This window comes from Gouania willdenowi, chromosome 18 (assembly GCF_900634775.1).
Source record: "Gouania willdenowi chromosome 18, fGouWil2.1, whole genome shotgun sequence".
NCBI classification, from domain to species: domain Eukaryota; kingdom Metazoa; phylum Chordata; class Actinopteri; order Blenniiformes; family Gobiesocidae; genus Gouania; species Gouania willdenowi.
The window spans coordinates 15,922,521-15,942,653 of record NC_041061.1 but is presented as its reverse complement, the minus strand read 5'-3'; the positions used below and the strand labels follow the sequence as shown (position 1 = coordinate 15,942,653).

The 20,133-nt window shown below is 36.2% G+C and overlaps 1 protein-coding gene across 1 annotated transcript in view; it reads left to right on the top strand.

Moving 5' to 3' along the window:
• pcxb (pyruvate carboxylase b) overlaps positions 1 to 20,133 on the top strand; it is a 341,179-nt gene that overhangs the window by 113,943 nt on the left and 207,103 nt on the right. The window contains exon 11 of the mRNA XM_028475285.1: positions 5,428 to 5,590. Within this exon, the coding sequence (XP_028331086.1) occupies positions 5,428 to 5,590 (163 nt within the window). The remainder of the gene's footprint in view (positions 1 to 5,427; positions 5,591 to 20,133) is intronic.

Below are 20,133 nucleotides of genomic sequence, written 5' to 3'. Positions count from 1 at the left end.
GTAATGAGAAGTAATGAGAAGTTCATTAAATTCTCTGTTCTTGCCAAATGTTTCTTACGTAGCACTTTGTCTAACTTTAGTGAAAAGGACCTTTAATTGTTTCAAAGAAGCTCAACTACTGGTCTGTGATTTCCATCTTTGGATCTTGAATCATATCCTAGAAATTGAGTTCGCAATTTTTCACATTTCTTTATAACTGAATAACTTAATAGTAAAAGGCCCTATAGTTACACATATGGACGTAAAGTGACACATGCTTCTAGAGGATGTGAAGGCTGACATACAGAGACTGTTCACAGGTTCTGGTTCTAGCATTAGGCTAATGTAGGTTTCATGTTGTATATCGAGGTCAGAGTGCATGCAGCCAGGGTTATGCATGACATTCTCATGAGCATGTTTTTAAGGCTTTTGCCGCATTATATATCTACATTAGAGACGTTTGAGAGTTTCATGATGTAAGAAAAGGTGTGTGAAGAAGAACCCAGTCCTCCTCTGTGTCACGGGTCAGTTCTTTAAACATCCTCTGCTCTGATGTACTCAACCCCGCCGTTCTACCCTGTGCATAATAGATGGCAAACATGATAATTCATTTTCATAGAATTACATTTTAATGAGCCCTTTGCTGCACTCTTAACTGAGAAGATGACCGGCAGTAATTCTAGCGTGGTCATCTTTGAACCGGGCATGTCCCTCCTACCTTAGAAATGGATATCTGCCTAATGAGGAAACATTGTTTTATTTTGTATGCGTGTGTAACCATACTAAATTATGTCAAATGCATTTGATGAAGAATTTAAAAAGGTAATATTGCAAAGTTTAGCCATTGGTTTCACTGGTTATCGTAGTGAGGTTCTTACATAAAAAATAAATGTTGTTGCAGATGTTAACAAAAAGCAACAGTAACACAGTGGAATATAGTTTTCAAGTCAAAGATTGCAAAGATTTCCTTATTTCATCGTTCATAAAAAACAGTACTTTCAACGATCACAAGAAGACACAAGTTTGTGTAAATGTTGCACAGAGCAAATTTTTATTATCTTCTTTCAATGGCTTGCTAGTTTCTCTTGTTTTGTAACTTTTGCTAAGATTTGAACATTTCCGGTTGAAGGGTATGCCAAGTGCCGTCGAAACTTACTGGAAAAATTTAAAAGAAAAGAAAAAACTAAAACAAAAGTACCCCAACCAAACCCCAGATTCTCCCGTAACATTTATAACTGGGTACCTTGTTTTTTGTGCTGCTTGACAAAGTAATAATCAGACATTTTAGGTCTGTCGTGTAATATTTTAGCTCTTTAAGGCTGTCGTTATAAACACCTAAGACCTGAATTAGCTTAGATAATACATTTGTATTATTGGATAAACAAAGTATTTAAACCCTTGACCTGAAATTAAAATGAAAGAGGATTGTTCATCTTTGAAGCTGTAAAGGAGAACATCAGAGTTCAATCAGAGTTTAGACTTCTGTCTTTGACAATGAGGGCAGAGTTTTGCCTGAAAACTAAAATATGTTTTCTCCAGACATTAGCATTTTTATAGATTAACCCTTTTTTTTTTCTTTACTTTTTTGAAAGGGCAGAAAATCTACAACAGGCTGAGAGCTTAAAGTATTTTGGAGTTTTATTTATGAGTGATGAAAGAAGGGAGCATGCAAAGGCTTGGAGTTAAAAAGACCTACACTTGACTTTGCCCTTCATCACAATATTACATGTCAAAGTTCTCTGTTTGCTAGTCTATCAACATAAACTTGACATTGTTACTTCCAAAGAAAAAACAGGAGAATTGACATGACCTTCATAGGAAGGAACGACTCCACTTCTGCCACCATTTTACAAGACACTAACTATGCATATAAATAATAAAGACAACAATCAAATCCATCACATTAAATTGTAAATGGAATGAGACTTGATTTATTTAGGGCTCTTATATCACCTAAGCAGTGTCAAAGCACTTTACAATGTCAACACATTCACACTCACTATACACACCAATGATTCAGAGCTGCTGTATTAAGTACTAATTTATCACTGGGAACAACTTGGGGTTCAATGCCTTGCCCAAGAACAGTTTGATTCATAGACAGACATAGCCTTAGTCTTCGGTTTGAACCCCAATCTCCCGATCAGAAGACGACCTAAACATTGCATTGTTCACCCAGTAAAAGGCAACAACGGCTTGGTTTAGATTGTCTTGAGACAGGTTGGCTTTGCCTCACTGATCATGTTGGGTTGCAATAGTAATCCTGCTTTCAGTTGTGATATTTATATAATATCTTTAGTGAGCAGTGAATACTTGCATATAGTGATTCCGATGCCGTATCGATTCCTGCTTATCAATCCGTTTTTTTTTTTTTTTTTAAATTGATTCTTCTATCGATCTCCAAATAGGCTGAAAAACAAGTAGTACATGAGTACAGAAAAGAATCCAACCTGGTTTATTAAAATAAATATCAGGTTTAATAATATACATTTTAATTATTCACTGCTGAGAATAAACAATCCTCAAATGAGTCCTCAATAAACAAAAACAATACTCAAATGAGTAAAATGAGTCCACAAGTCAAGTGGCGATTGGCTTAGGATAATAAATTAACCTAATTTTTATCATTATCGCACAACATTAGTAAGTACATTTGTTTTATATAGTACCTTTCATAGATATAAATCACACAGTGTTTTACAGTAAAAGCACAGTGCTTCACAAAACAGAATAAACAGTGATTTACAAAGATACAATACAAGGCAGTCCTTCAAAAATAAGGAAAAATAAAATACAATGTTAACACCAAGTTAATAAAAGAGCATAATTAAAAGCTTGTCTGTATAAAAGTGTCTTTAACTGCGTTTTAAAGGAGTTAATGGAGTTAGTGCAGCGTAGAGAGTTGTTTAATTTTACCTGCTGTGCTAGTGCGAGCACTGGTGCTGCTGAGTGCGTCAAAGACACGGCATTGCTGGAGTATCATGCTGTGTTGTGTGGCCAAATGTTTAGACATGTTTATTGTGTTACCGCCTTTGACGCACAGATCCCTCTTGCATGAATTACAGGTGACGCTCCCCGATGTGTCGTCCTTTTTTTTTTTTTTAAATACATCCAGACTTAACATAGTTTTTTTCGTGAAGAAATTTCTCCACAGCGCATCGACTCACATGTCGCTGCTCAGCTCACCTCTGCTCTTGTCTGCAGCAGCTTGTGTGTGACGTGACGTCATCACAAATTTGAGAGTGGGGTACGTTTGTTTACAGTGGCGGTGCAGCCCAGGAAGGATCGATAGCGGAATCGTAAATGGTTTTTGTTAGCGATGCCAAAGAATCTTTTGACTAAGAACCGGTTCCCAAACAAACCGGTTAACAATGCGCATCCCTAGTCACAATACCAACATGTCTGATGCCTTCATCAAAGAGAAAACAAAAAATTGTATGCAATTAGTGGAGCCTGGCAAAACAAATAAAAATACACAGTTTATAGTAGGATTGACATCACTGAGAAGTTTAATAATCTACAGCAATCTGGCACATTTACGTTCAGAGTTTAGCAGAAACGATGGCAAAATTGAGTTGAGCTTTGGAAACATATGTAGAAATGTCAAAATGTATATTTAGGAAATTGTTTGCCCTAATATTTATCTGCTCATACCTTGTGTTGGTAATGTTCCTCAGTACAAACGAGAACAAGTTTTATCTTGGAGTGGTATCCTCTCTGTGCTCACGAGCTTCTGTCAAGATCAAAATACCAAAAACATAAGCTCAGCCTGGTCGTTATTACCAATTGTACTCCAGAGGCACTAAACTTTGAACAGCGCTCAGGTTTAAATTGAGTTTCAGGCTTTCATTATTTTCGTTTGCATTCTGCTTATTTCAAACTAAATGTCTTTTTAACTCAATCTGTGCCAACTAATTTGCATAAGGCAAACGGAACGAAAGCATGTGTTTGTGCCCTGGAGGACTGGTGAGTTTTTGGCTTGTTGACGACATAAGATCATTAAGGTTAATGTAATAATAATATAATAATATCTTGAGTGAGCAGTGAATACTTGCGTAATGTGAAAGGATGGAGGTAAAATCATTTTTCAGTTGCTTTGCATATTAAAAAAAAAAACTAAAAACTAGCTGCATGGTGGACCCCATGTTTCTGGTGACAAACAAAACAATTAATGGGACTGCTTTCATTACTACGGTTCTCAGCATAATTTGGTCCATTTTATTATTATTATTATTATTATTATTGGTAGAATGCAAGTAAGACTGTTCACTTTTAATAAACATAATTGTATAACAGCTAGAATAATACAAAACATGCTATCTTTGGAGTATCTGCATCATCCTACAAGACATTTCCCTCTAGGCTGATGCATAATTGTTCTTCTGCCTGACCTGAATGTGAATGCAACATAATTGAGACATTAAAAAAAAGATGAAAAGCTACTGAGGATTTAGAATATTGGCCTGTTTTTCTATGTGTGGTCTTCTTTTGTCCTTAACCTTTCCTGGCTGGGATGTTTCCCAGTAGACGTTTGGGCGGGTCGGGGGCAGCTGTAGAAAGTAAGTTAGACTCTTCAAGGTCACAAAGCTTAACCTGGAATATTCTCATTTTTGCATTGCATTTAAATAAATACATAGTAATGAACTAGAAATTAATGTTAAGGGATTGTGCTTCGTAGAAATGTTAAAAAATGTGTGTCTTGCACTCATTTCTTTGTACATTCTATAATTAAATAAAACACGCTTTCATATTTTTTGCTATAATCTTTGTCCATGCTTATGATCTTGGGTAAAAACGTATTTCAACGATTGTGAGTCAAGTTTTGCCTTATGTTTGTGTTGTGTTTTTTAATGAGGTGAAAGAAATTCAATATTCATTTGTATGATAGAACATATAGAAAATAAGACTATATGCCAAGATGTTATTCTAAAATACACTGACTTTACTGTTTAAGAATAAACAAATGAAGCCAAACATGAACAACTTTGTGTATTTTAATAATATTTAAATTTAAATGCCAATCATAAAATAGGAATGTCACTTTAATCATTTACACAGATCTCAATGTGAAGAAATTACTGCACAAACACATCCGCGGTTATTGAAAATATTGTTTAATCCTTATTTTTCGGTTGCAGACCTGCCTTCCCATTGTTGTACCATTCAATCATGAAAAATCTATCAAACAACAATGAGGAGCAGACTCCCAGCAGTGCATGGAGCCGTGGCAGCAATAAAATGCCTCCACCTGAAACTTCTCTCTGTCTGGTTTCAGGCGAAGAATGACTAAATTTTCTCCGTCAAATGGCTTCTCTGGCTTTTTTCAACAATAGTGCAATTGAACAAATGTTCACAAATGAAGCATGGATGTAATTTAACTGGTCCTCGCTCCTCGTCCAGGCTGTCAATTGGTTCGCCTCATTGCCTTTCTCTCTCTCTGTCTCACAGTGTGGACCTGGTGCACGCTCAGCTGCGTGTGTGCGAGGGCCGCAGCCTGCCAGAACTGGGGCTCAAACAGGACAAGATCAGGGTGAACGGCTGTGCCATCCAGTGCAGAGTGACCACCGAAGACCCCGCCAGAGGCTTCCAGCCAGACACCGGACGGATTGAGGTAGCATATGTTATGATAATGCAGTGACACTCACATTATCACAATTATATCAGCTACACCCTAGGTTCTCAAAGTGGGGCACGGGTTCTCCCAGGGTTACGCAAATTGTCAATGGTCTCTGTGAGACTACCCGCTAGTGGTGACAGAGGAACAACCTGTTAAAATAAGCACAAACATGATGAGCTAAGTGGCTTTGTGCTAGCAAAGTGTGCTCTTTGATGACTTTGATGCCCTCTGCCATCATGTACTTGTATGAAAGTGGATTTAAAGCTTTGGCAAAAATGAAAACAAAATACAGAACAAGACTTTGTGTGGAGAAAGATTTAAGATTTAAGGCTACATTGTATATGACATTACATTATGCTTTGTAAGTGTGCAGGAGTAGGGGGTACATGGATACAAGTTATATATCTGAACGGGTACGGGACTGTGAAAAGTTTGTGATCCCACTGATCTACACACAGTACTTAAATAATTTCTGAAAGTTTAAATTACTTTATATAAATATATAATGCATATATGTCAGAATTGAGGCTTGTGGGCAAATCTATGGCTCATTTACCGATAAGGTATACTTACAAAGCATGAGTCTCAAACTCGTGGTCCGCTGGAAAATTGTGGCCTGCTGAACAATAATTTGTGGACTCCACTTTGATCTGAAAGTTACATTCGTTATTTGAAGCGTTCACTCTTTTTAGCTTCAACCAGAATATTTTGCAGAAAAAAATGAAAATCACTATTTTCTAAAAAACAAAGTTGTGTTATTATTATTATTATCATTATTATTTTAGCTTTTTGTCAGTTATTCCCATGCCGACCTGGATTTGACATGGAGCGTCACAAATGTGTACGAGTATATCAGCACAGTATCGGCCTGATATCGTTATTGGTGCATCTCTATTTGATATATCTGTATATATATACGTATATATATATATATATATATATATATATATGTATGTATGTATAAATTCCCATATGTCAAATCACCTTGATTTGGCAACAACAAAGCAAAAATGGTTTTGTGGCAAACGAAACCATCTTTGTGGTTTACAAAGGAACATGACCATTTTAAGGCATCATGATTGAGATTCTTGGACCATGATTGTTGGTCTCACTCTGTTTCCCTCTCCGCACCGCAGCTTTCCCCACCGATATTGTAAGTGTGCATTTGAGTGTACAAACGTGTTAGTGGTTATTACTAGGTTTTCCTGCACAGGCACACGTCTTATTCGTCTTCACACTCTATATGAACCACAGCCCATTGTGTCTCCACTAGTTTGTCTGATGAAATCAGATGTTTGTGTGCTGTTGCTGTCGAGTGTTTTTGTGTTCTTCACTGGGGACTGTACAGCCACTCTTCTCCCCTTTTTTTTCTTCACTATTGCTCTTTTTCCCTTCTTTTATTGCATGCCCTTGATGGTTTCCTATCAGCTTTTATTGGCCCGAGCAATATCTGAAAGTGGTTTACAAACAATTAAATGGTAATGAAAGCAATTTACATCAATGTAATGGCAAATTAGAAGTGATCTCTGGTTTAATAAAAGCTTATTCTCTGGTTGGATTTGTGCTAATAAATAAGATTTAGAGAAACAGGTGAGCACTGCAGGGTGCAGAGGCCTCAATAACTCACCTTCATGAATAGGTGGCTTTTTTGTCCGCAATTTAGTTGGACTGGAGGGAAGTAAACTCTCCACTAAAAGAAAATATGTATACATAGCTTCTGTAACAGTGCATCAACAGATACACGCGGCACAAAATTACTGTGGAAACATATTCATCTTGTATTGTTTTTCCGTATGCCAAATTGTCTCCATTTGCAAATGGCTCATGTTTAGAAATCCCTCTGGTTTCCTCTTTTTCTTCTCTCTATCTAATTTGAGGTGGTGCAGGAAAGAAAATGTAGCATTACCTCTGATTTCTGTCTCGTCGGGTGGATTTAATGAGGTTTGCACCAGTAGTTTTGTTTACAAAAGGGCAAAGAAAGCGTTGAGTTGTGAACATGGATTCATTTTAATTGTTCATAAAAAGCAAAAATGTTTACTACGTTATTACATTTTGGATGCAACAGGTCTCGCAAAATGTTTCAGGTTTTTGTTATTTTTTTAAATACATATGCAGATTTATACACAATGTTTTATGCTTTTTCTCGTTCTCTAACTTTGAGAAGTGCAGCCATAAAAGCGTTAGTGTCACCACCAGTTGAAGGACTTTCCATTTTGTTTTCCCTTATTTTCATTCTCCACCTCTTTCAACCTTGCTGTATTCCTTTCTCCTACTTAACATCCATTTGGAAATTAGGTACGTTTCAAACATCCTTATTACCTTTACTTAAAATCACTTCTCCTTTTTACTTTAACCTTTCCCACCAGTTTTCCTCTTCTCCTTTGCTCCCATTGCTCTTCTTTCCGTCTACCTCCCTGCCCTATTTATCTGGAATCCAAGAGATACAGGTCAACACAACTCCTCCCACGATCATCATGCAATATGAATGAAGTAAACACAATCAGCTCAGAAGACCTGGAATGAAGGAATACCACGTTTAGGGACACATGAATAAATAACCAGTGGAGGGCTCTAACAAGGTCACTGTCAGAGTAACACTTAAGAGTAGAACGTAGGAGAGGGAAGGATAGTGATGAGGTGCATAAACCAGAGTGGATATTTGTCTTTGGGTTGTTGTTTTACTTTATATCAGAAAACATTAGCTCTATAGTCTGATGTATGTATTACAATTAATGTATTTCATAATGTCTCCGTATCGGGAAAGCATTCCTAAGTAACCAACGTCCACTGTGATGTCAGCAGTTTTAGAGGGCACAGTTTTGTCTTGGAATAGCACAAGAATGACAGTAGAACTGAAGGAAATGTGTGAAGTACTTGGAAAAGAAAAAGAAGGGCACTACAAGGTTAGCATTCATTTGTTTCTCTGAATATTTGGAAAAGGAATTGAAATAGTGGGATTAATGCTGTGTGAAAAAGATGCAGAAAATGGATACTATGGTGTGCGGAGGTGAAACGCTGCTTTTTTTGGACAGATTGGGTCCCACCCGGAGCGACCAGAATCATCAATTAGTCTGGTTACAGTGGTTAAGTGTTAATTTATCTCCTGCTGCTCTAGAAGGACTTTGAAGGAATATAACCTGACATACCCTCGACTATCATATATGATCTTATGGAGTTTGCAAGTAAAATTCACTACAGGTACGGTTTAAAATGATAGCAGTTGCCATTATTGTTGGTTTTTGTGTCCCCTGCAAACCAGAATACATGTGATAACAGTATGTGTAGCAAAAGTCATGAATATTCCTTCATTGAGAAGATTCTTAAAAAGAGAAGTATAATTTATTTTGGGATTTAAATTTTTTTTTTTTAATATATAATTAAATATTTAATTAATAGCAGATTTCCATTCATTTCATGTAATTTTAAGGAAGAAATACTATATCGATATATACAGTATATTGTTGTCAGGATATAAATCTTAGGGTTGTCACTTTACCGTGTTAATTGCGATTAATTAATTGCAGGAAAAAAATTATGCGCAAAAAAATGTATCGCTTTAATTTCTCCTTTTTTTTTGCACCCAAAACAGCGCGTTCCTGGTATATCCATAATACTGATGCATCAGCTACGACGATAGAACCTGAGGAGAAGTCTTTGTGGCCATTCATTTCAGTTTAAACAAACACCGGATGGAAAAACTAAAGCCCGGTTGTGTGCAAATTGAGCAAGAAAGAGTTTGTGGATCAGCGTATCTCTTCCTCCTCCAGTGGAGCTTTTCCACCTCACTGCTAACTATGTAGCAGCTAGCACAGAAAGACCCAGTGGCCAGTCCACACTGGACAAGGTGACAGGGTTCAGAGCCAAAATGAAAAAGTCCATGAGTGACAAATTAACAAAGTCAGTGGATAAATGATTGTAGTGGACAGTCGACCACTATCTTTGGTAGAGGATGTGGGCGGGGCTACTACTACTACTAGAAGTGATGACTTGATGTTATTACAGTACTTTATTTTGTGATGAACAATGTTATTTTTGATGTGCTAATTTCCAACACTGTGATTGATGGGTCTGTTTTATTTATTATTTATTATCTGAAGGAGAGAGAAAGCAACAAGTTCAGTGTTCATTAATTGTACTACAGAAAACAAAGTAACTTATAGCACTACATATAAACCTGATGTTTTATTTCATTTGTATTTTCTATTATTTGTAGATTGACTAAAGTACACATCGATATACCCCTGATGGTCTAAACTAAAGGTGTCAGCAGTCTCACATACAGTGGAATGGAAATAGTTCAAGTCTGTTAAAAACAAACAATACATGACTTTATAAAGCCACTTTACATTAATATTTTGATCTGCCAAAATGTAATTTAAATCACATTACCTCAAGTTGAGGGCAATTCTCAGTAATTTTTATGTGAGATTAAAAAAGAGATTAATTAGATTAATTCATCACAGAGCATAATTAATTAATCGCACAATATTTTTAATCTATTGACAGCACAAATAAATTTTACTTATCTATCGTGATATGAGATTTTATCCATACCACACAACACTAAGTAGGATTATTAAAAAAATATTAAACAATTAAAAGCTTAACTTTCTTTTTAAAAATTACACATTTACAACATTTGACTTTTTGGGCATTTGTTTTTGCTCTTTTGGGTAAGATATAACTATACACATGTGTGTGTTGTTGATGTAAAACAAAACATGTTTAGATTTCTTCCTGAAAGGGAAAAGTTGTTGCTTCTTTTAATGAAAAGCAAAGCACTTCGTTTACTGGTTGTACAATAATGCTTTCAAACACTAAATCATTAAAGAAGGCCGTTGCTGTGACTGAAGCTTTTATGTCACCTTTTTCCTGCAAGATGTTTATACTCGATGTTTACTTTGCACTTGTTTTTCAAAATACAGGTATTTTATGCCTCGTTCTCAAGATAACTTCACACATCTCATGAAACTGGAACAGGCTAAAATAAAAAATGCTCCCAGTTTGACTTGAAAAGGAATGCAAGCATTGGGGAAAATCGAGTACAATGTTTGAGAAAATGGAAAGACAAGGAGTGAAGAGACGGTAAGTGGGGGGAGGAGGAGGCTAATATTGAAAAATGATGGCTTTCATAGAGGACAGAGGCAGCCTTGGCAACACGATGACAGGGAGGGATAGGCTGCAGACTTCAACATCAGGTGTGCGCGCAGGAAAGGCGAGTAGCACAGTATATTAAAGCAGCACGGGGATATTTCGTATTCAAATCTATTTCTCTTCTGCAGTCACATCCATTATCTCCACCTTTTGGCACATAAGCTGTGCGATCACTATTTTTATGCGAGACCTGAAGGTGTCATTTATAATCATATTAAGTAAAGCCTCTTCCACTCATGTAGTGCGATAAGTGGATAATGAAGACAATTTAGTGAAATCGTTATCGTTTTCATCCTCGACAATAGAGGACAGGAAACCCTGTACGAATATGTTTTTACAACACCTAAAATGAGCCGAGCAAATCTTCTCATTGAATGATAACGTGTGTTGCACTTGTGCATTTGTGTGTGCATCGTTTTTTTTTATAAACTCAATCACTCCGTCACAGTGACATATTGTTTCTTTTCTCAATCCCAACTACAATACAATTAATCCATCTTCTAATCTATACCATTTACTCATCAGATTCAGACCTGCTGACTCTCTCTACCCTTGGATGATGATGTTGTAGTAGACTAGATGCTATGTGAAAACTGTCAGGATTTTGTTTTTTGTTTTTTTTAAAGGAAGTCATGATTGTGGCAACCATATAGAGTGTTTGCACTCCTAAAAGGAGTGGTCTTATTTCATATTTTTTTTATACTAAGTTTAAGCTCAGACACAGTTAAAAGTCAAATAATAATAATAAACATGATAATACTGCAAAATTCTGTGAAGCACTTTGGTCAACAATTCAATTTGTAAAAAAATGTGTTATATAAATTAAGTTTGATTAATTGATTGATAGTAAAAAAAAATGTGTTTCGATTTTTTTTGTCCCTTTTCAAAATATCGTTTTTATACGATCTTGCAAAACATCATATTGTGAACTCAGTGTATCGTCCCACCCCTAACAGATTTAGATTTACTGTCAATGAAGAGACTCTAAAAACCAATAATACATTAATCACAAGAGGTTAGGGATATTTGGCTTTCGGGTGACATTTTAGGACGAACCTACAATGCCCTTCAACCTTACAGGTGAACTTAACGAGACTTTCCGTAAACTCTTTGAATGTATAACTCCTCAATGTGTCAGTAATTTTTGCACAACTTGCTGTCCTCTATCAATGAGTACAGGTGTTTAATCCACGAATCAAGCAATAAATGTCCTTGTTCAATTAGAATTAATTTTTGAGCACCATCACCCTGCTGTTCACATGTTGGCATCATGAGACCACGATGACATCTAACTCAGTGGTTACTGAGCTTGGAGTGTCATCAGCATGTTGCAACAGAGGCACAGAGAGAGAGGGAAAGTCACAGAAAGGCATAGAAGTGGACTTAGGACCTCTGTGTTGTGAACATTAGCGTGGTCTGCCTGTGTACAGGCACAGGCGTCCTTTTCTTGCATTGGCCAGGATGCATTTACGCAGGACGAAGGACTAGTAGGTCACAGTGCTTTTCCCCAACGAAATTCAGTGACAAGTAGTGGTGGGCAGATCCATGCTAATCCTAATATGGATACCAACGTCTGTAATATTATTGGATGATACCAGTATAAGAAGATTGATATTCTATATATAATATGATGATAAACTTTATTTATAGAGCACTTATTAAACAAAAGTAAAAAGAGCTATACATAAAGTATCATTTTCTCTCCTGATAAAGATTATCTACAAAGCAATTTAACTCTAAGAAATATGTACATAATCATACAGGTATGAAATGTGTTTAATAAAACATACTAATCAGACATGATTTAATATAATTACCCTTTTGTGTTAAAATAAATACTGAATGATTACATACAAGATCAAGACCTACCATATTATTACTTTACCTAACCGATTCCTGAAAAGCAACATTGTATGCAGTTTGGTATGAATGCTCTATGAATGAATATGATAAGACGCTCGTAGCCCATTTCCGGTAATTTCCAAATTTATGGGAACATAGTCGTGTGATATATCATTTCAAAGGTAATTCAACGTAGATTACGATTATGCCTCACAGCAATTTGATTAGGGCCTTTTTTTTGGCAATCGTTTTCTCATTTATTTGTGAGTCAAATATTGCTACAGTTGGTGGTACCGAATCATTGACACATACCAATATATGAATGGGGCCCATTACTCCATATGTGCCATCTTTTTTCCACTATGGAACCGAGTCATTTGACTGAAATCCCTGGAATCCGAACTTGTTTTCTCAGAAAAAATCCACACACAACTGTTTTAGGAAATATTGTTTTGTTACTGTTCTATTGTTTCTGAACAAAATGGTTTATCTTGATGACAAAATATTTTGTCTTAACTTCACTCAAATTTTTGCCTAGTTTTAACAAAATAATCAGAAAACCAAAGAAAGGTCAGTAGTTTGATGATACATAAACAGATATTAAAAAAAGTATTATGTTTGGATTGCAATCGCAGATATTAGCCCTGTATTTATCACATTGATACCAAATTTTACAGGATGGCCCAGCTCTAGTGACGGGCCATGCTACCTAAATAATATCAGTAATCCAGTGATTGTGCCCCAGCATGAACAACACAGACTGGAAGGCAATAGGTCCAGTTTTGAGCAGTATGAGACTATGAGCTATATTTGATGCTCAAGGGCACATGACAAGTTATTGAGACATTGTCATATTTGGTTGTGGTTTAACCACAACAAAGTATGGTTGGCTCTTGGTTCCAAAAAATAGTTTGAGGTCAGGTAGTTATTACCATTGTATGCCTCTACTTAAATACCTTACTTTCATGAAATACTATCACTGTAGCGTAACTCTTCACTGTTTCCATACATTAAGGGAGAACATGTGAAACAGGTCATGGTAGGTCAAACCCAGGATTCTAACCCATGACATAACAGCTAGGAGGCTTTGTCTCTATAGACTTCTAAAACGCCAAGAGGCAAAATGTGAAACAGTAAAAGGTTTTCACTTTACAATGTGGACTTTTTAGTTTAGAATGATTACATTGACAGTGGAGCCACTAAACACAGCATAGTTTTTGCCCGAATGCTGTTTTCTTTTATTTAAATTAGTTTTATTGCATAACCGTTAACCAAAGGTGCAAAACTGCAAATTTCACCAATTACCCTTTCTATAGCAATTGTCATATTGCTCTTTGTGTGGCACCTCCAAGCATTTGATTATCCTCTAATTGAATCTCTCAGGTTTGTCTTGTTTCCTTGGCTCCCTCTATCCCTTCAAAACTCAGCAAATAATGAGGCCACATCCAACAGATCCCATCTCCTCCCAGAGTCCCTATTATTCCCTCACCTCCTGTTTCTCAGCACTTCATTTTACCTCTACCGTCTTCTCTCACACGTTCGGCCCTGTCGCGTTCTAGCAGTTTGCCTGTCGTGCATTTGACTAAAGTCGTGTTTTTTTCTAAATTTCAAACCGTGTAACGACAGAGGAAAAGGAAACCCCTAGTAACGTAGTAGGAGTGTGACGATATCTCGATACGGTGATATGTTGCAAAAATTTTCGCACGATCGATTATCAATAAGCTCGCGCTATCAATTTTTTCTTCACAGATCTCCACAGAAATTTTGTGACTGTTTGTTGAAGGAATGAATATATTGTTTACTGGAATATTGCAGTATACTGGTGTCACAGGTAAGAAAGACCCCATTTTTTGTCACTTGTTCAATTTATTGTCTTTCAGAGATATAAAATAAAAATTGTATTTTTTCACTTAATTTTTTTTTTCTTATGTCATCGATGTCATCGTAGATTGATTTCTGACCAATATATAGATAATCGCAGTATCGTCATATCGTGAGATAATCGTTACCGTGAGCTTTGCATCGCATATCGTATCGTGAGGTACCAGAGGTTCCCACCCCTATAACGTAGTGTTGTTGCCCGGAGGAACCATGGAAACCTCACGCTGTGACTTACACGTCATACTTTTTTATTGTCATTTTAATTTGAAGATAAAAAAAACATTTGCCCCACAGAACAGTTATTTCATGCTTTAATATGGCTTTTATTTTGTTATGAGTATATTTTTCATGCTTCATTGCATGTTTGTGTGAGGGTGTGCATTCTAGTATTGTTTTTACCCAAATGTCTATAAGTCCTTCATCACTCAAACAAAAACACTACTTTCAAAGATTGGTGGCGCGATTGCATCCAAAAGTGGCTTTTACAAGCACGATAACAAATATTATTTCATTGTTTTGCAGCAATAAAACATGCATACTGTAGTTGGTAGTTACTCAAGGCAATGTTAAATTATGTTAAACTTGAATTTATTTCAAGAATCAAAAGCACTGATCATAAAGAATCTTGAAAGTCAGCTCTATAAGTTTGTGTTTGTGCCTAGAGAGTTTTCTTTTTGTTTTGCACGTTTGAATTGTATAGTTTTAGTCATTACAAATACTTTCCACAATATCTTGAAATGAGTTGCTTACATTAAATGAATAAATTACATTAAATAAAGCAAACTTGAATTAGTTTATTTTAGTTGAAAATAACTTTAGTGCCTGCAGTGGTCAGCATCCATTTTGTTCTGTATTTGTCACTAGGTCACCATGGGCACTAGTAGGATGATGAACAGATTTTGTCAAGGAGAGTGATAGTGGTTTCCTAATGCACTTTAATGCACTTTTTAGTATAGAAAAGTAAGGGATATAATGTTAGTTGCTAAATTGTCCTGCTGTTCAAAGGAATACACTTTTGCCCAAATATTTGTATGGGCTCCAGGATTAGGGATAAAGTTGATCTTGCTTAACCTCAGTTAGGTCAAAAATCAAACGTTAGGTCAGAGGATCCTCCAGATATTAAGTGTGGGGAATTGCCTTTTAACAATAAGCTTAAATATATTTTATAGTTTGTTTTTATATGGGTTTAAGTTAGGTAACTAAAGCAACAGATGAAAAATAGCCATTAGCTAAATTTGATACTGGAAAGTTAATGAATGGATGATGTCCCTTTCAAATGAACTAATAATAATAAAAAAGAAATAACTTTTTTAACTTCATATTCTACTTTCTTTGGCTCACATTGACTGCTAAATCCCATGTTAGTTTGACCATCAGGTAATGGTTGAGGAGGTACCTTCTTTTATCTGGTAACCAGTGGTCTGCTGACTCTGTGGGTCAATGTTTTATAATTAAATAGTTATTTATATTTACTTTAGGTAACCTTTCTGTTTCATTGTAAGCTTGTTGTACTGTAGATATATTTAGTGAAGCTACACAGATAATTAAAGGGATAAATATACCCATTAGTTACAAGAAACTTGGATTCAACCACTTCCTTGAATTAATACCTGGAGGCTCATGCAATTGCAAAGCTTGCATTTCTTTTTTACAAAGCTGGTTTGAGTTTTAATAATTGTTTTCCGTGTGCTTTATTGGGCGGTTTGTGTCTCTCACATTTAGTCCAAATGTACAAACAAAAGTACCCCACTGTATAAAATATCCAGAACTATTATTATGTTATGTTCTGGTGTTTGTATATTTAATCATGATTGAATAATTGTCAAAAGAAACTCAGAAATGATGTCACTAGGGAACGGTGACATCATATTGACTCAAAAGGGGTTATACTGACTCCAAGGTTCAGCTTATGCATCCTCACTTGCAAATTCTTTGAGAAAATACATTTTGTCTAGTTGACATTTCAGTGCTTCTTTGCATCAGATCAAACATATCATTATTTGGAGGATGTGTTTTGTTTTTTTTTTTTACACCAAACCAGTGATAAAACCATCCGCACCAAATGTCATGCTATGAATTATGGTGATACAGGGTCCTCGTATATGCCTCTGTCTCCTGGTTTTCTGCTTATTATGAGTATTATATTGCCTTTTTGCTATTTCCATCTTCCTCCCCATTTCCTGCTGTCATGCTCAATTTTGTCTGCATCTGTTTATGCACGCAGCCTCGACTTCATGTGTAGGTGACGAAGATGTGATGCTTGTCTGTAATTGAATGTCTTTGCTGTTGACAAGCGTCCATGTCGCCTCATATTTCTGTCATTTATGGTGTTTTTGTGGTCGATCCCAGTTCTTTTGCTCCCCTCTTATTTCCTCTCATTCATCACTCGTTCCTCTGGTTTCTGTCTGATCCCATACCATGTGCTCCAAAGGTCCCCTCTTCTTTGTCATGTTTCCCCACACGGGTTATCTTTTTTTATATTTCCGTCTTCCTCTATGCCATCTTTCATCTTCCCCCTTCTGTACTCTGTTGTCTCTCCCTCTCATGCTAGTTAATTTGATTTTGCTGTTTTTTTTCCATTTCTTTCCATGCTGTATGTCGTGCACATGATCACATTGTTTTCCAGTCTATTTATAGGTTTCTCTCTTTTTTTCTTCTCATTTTCTAATGGCTCCACTTACACTTTAGTCTTTTTACGCGTTGTTTTGTTCTTAATGTTTTCTTTGTCACCCTCTTATTAATAATTACGTCTTCTTTCGACTTTGCCTCTTGCATTCTTCACCTCTAATTCAATTCTATTTTCCTTGCTGGAAATATTCCTCTTATTTATCACAGCTTAGTCTCCTCAGTTTTTCATTTTGCTCACTCTTTCAAGCTTTTTTTATATTACTAAAATGGATTTCCCCCCGTCATAACCCTATTCCATATCTTATATAAAGCACACCCTCTACCAAACCAACTCTTAGTCTTTATGTTTTCCTCATACCTGAATACCAACCCCTTCAATTTAGTTAACACTCACCATAGTGTATAAAAATAAAAATACTTTTGAGAATAACTTTTGAGAATAACTCATATACATTATCATTAGATTACATGCTTGTTCATCTTCCTTGCTAGCTAAAATACGCTTCAACACTTAATGGCTGCGTTTCAAGTTCATGCCTCTGCACTGCTCATCAGTTTCAATCAATTCTTGTAATTTAGGACTGAGTTGCTTATTTTTTTTTGCTGCTCAGCATTTTCTGTGCAGCGGGCTCATAATGGCTGAAGATGTTACTCAATGGATAACTTATGGTGGAAAGTGAACTCTGATGAAAGAAGGCTTTTTAAATAGTTTAAAAAATGTTGTGTATTTGCTGTAACAAATTTAAAAGTCACTCTGATTTTAGGATGAATCTCAAATTATGTTAATGTTAATTAGTTTGGGCATTTGTCACAAAGGACCAGTTTTGATAGACTGTACAGGCTTATTTTGTTTCACCATGATACGAGACGTATTCCCATCTCTATTTAGCAGCCAAGTGATTGCGAGCGCAATCTCAGTGGTTTTTCTTTTTTTTTTTTTTTTTTTTTTTACCAGAATCTGATGAAGTGATGATGTTCTCTGACAACCACTGATTCTAGCAAGTTCAGTCCAGTCACATAAAACAGGGTGCAGGAGGTTGGAGTGTAATTGGAGCCTTTTATAGACTTGAAAGGACCTCTGTCTGTTGAGGATGGGGCGCTAACCCGGCCGGATCCTGGAGAGAACCTCAGTGTTTGATTAATGGTCAAAGTCACTTTTATCACAGTGGGGGCCACAGAAATGTAATTGTCTGATCTAAGGGCCACATTATCGACATTAGGTCAATATTTAAAACATTGATCCACCATCTGAGCATTAATAAAGGAAAGAACAATGGGGTTTGTGTGCGGTTTTTTTTTATGTTTTGTGTTTTTTTTCTCTCATTTTGTGGGTTATTATTGTTGTTTTGGTGTTTTTGTTGTGGTTTTGGAGTGATATTTTGTGTCCGCCAGTTGCCCTTGTCTGATCTAAGTGAAAGTCCAGGTAATTTTAGGTTTTTACAGCCTATACTACCCTCTCTATATGGACAGCTCCGGCATCTCCTCCTTCGTACTTTGGATGATGTTAAAAAAAGAGGTGTTTTTTATTGCTCGGCAGCTTCAATATGTTTTGTCTTTAAAAGTCACTTGAAAAAGTTTTAACGTGTCTCGTGTGTTTCACGGATAATGTTGATAATAGATTTTAATGAGGTCACAAGAGACGCAACCTAAAAACATGCTGAATACTTGTTTCAATTGATGATTTTTATTCAGTAGAACAGATAGTTTGAAGAGTTTACAAACCACACAGAGTAGAAGGAGAAGGTCTACATTTTAGCCAAATGTATTTGTAAACACGATGAATGATTTTCAGTAATGTGTAAAGTTTTCCAAGATAAAAAGCTAATAAAGTGGATATACAGGTACATCTAAAAAAAATAGAATGTCATGAAAACGTTCAATATTTGTGATTTAGGCTCATGACACAAAGTGAAATATTTCAAGCCTTTATTTTTTGAATTTTTGATTATTATGGCTTACAGGTAATGAAAACCCAAAATTCACTGTCTCAGAAACTTTTAATATTGCATAAGATCAATAAAAAAACAATGTTTTAAACCAAAATGTAAGGCTTCTGAAAAGTATGTTCTTTTCCATGCACTCAATACTTGTTTGGGCCTCCTTTTGCACAAATTACTACATCAATGCGGCGTGGCATGGAGGCGATCAATCTGTGGCACTGCTCAGGCATAATGGAAGCCCCGGTTGCTTTTATAGAGGCCTTCAGGTCATCTGCATCATTGAGTCTGGTGTCTCTCACCTTTCATTTCCATAGATTCTCTATGAAAATGAAATCAGCATCTCCATAAAGCTTGTCAGCAGAAGGAAGCATGAGGTGCTCTACAATGTCCTGGTAGATGACTGCGTTGGCTGTGGACTTTAGAAAATACATTGGACCGACACCAGCAGATGACATGGCAGCCCAAATCATCACAGACTGCGGAAACTTCACACTGGACTTCAAGCAACGTGGATTCTGAGCCTCTCCACTTTTCCTCCAGACTCTGGGATCTTGATTTCCAAATGATATGCAAAGTTTACTTTCATATGAAAAAATGACTTTGGACCACTGAGCAACAGTCGGTCCACTGTGTCCACAATACCCCATAGATAGAGAATCTATGGTCAATCTATTGTCAAGAGGAAGGTGAGAGACACCAGACACAACAATGCAGATGACCTGAAGGCTGCTATCAGAGCAACCAGGGCTTCCATTACACCTGAGCAGTGCCACAGCTTGATCGCCTCCATGCCACGTCGCATTGATGCAGTAATTTGTGCAAAAGGAGGCCCAACCAAGTATTGAGTGCATGGAAAAGAACATACTTTTCAGAAGCCTTACATTTTGGTTTAAAACATTTTTTTTTATTGATCTTATGCAATATTATAATTTTCCAAGACACTGAATTTTGGGTTTTCATTATCTGTAAGCCATAATCATCAAAATTTCAAAGTAAATAAAGGCTTGAAATATTTCACTCTAAGAGAAAAGCTGTTGAACATTTTCATAATATTCAATTTTTTTTTAGATGTACCTGTACTGTAATTGTGGG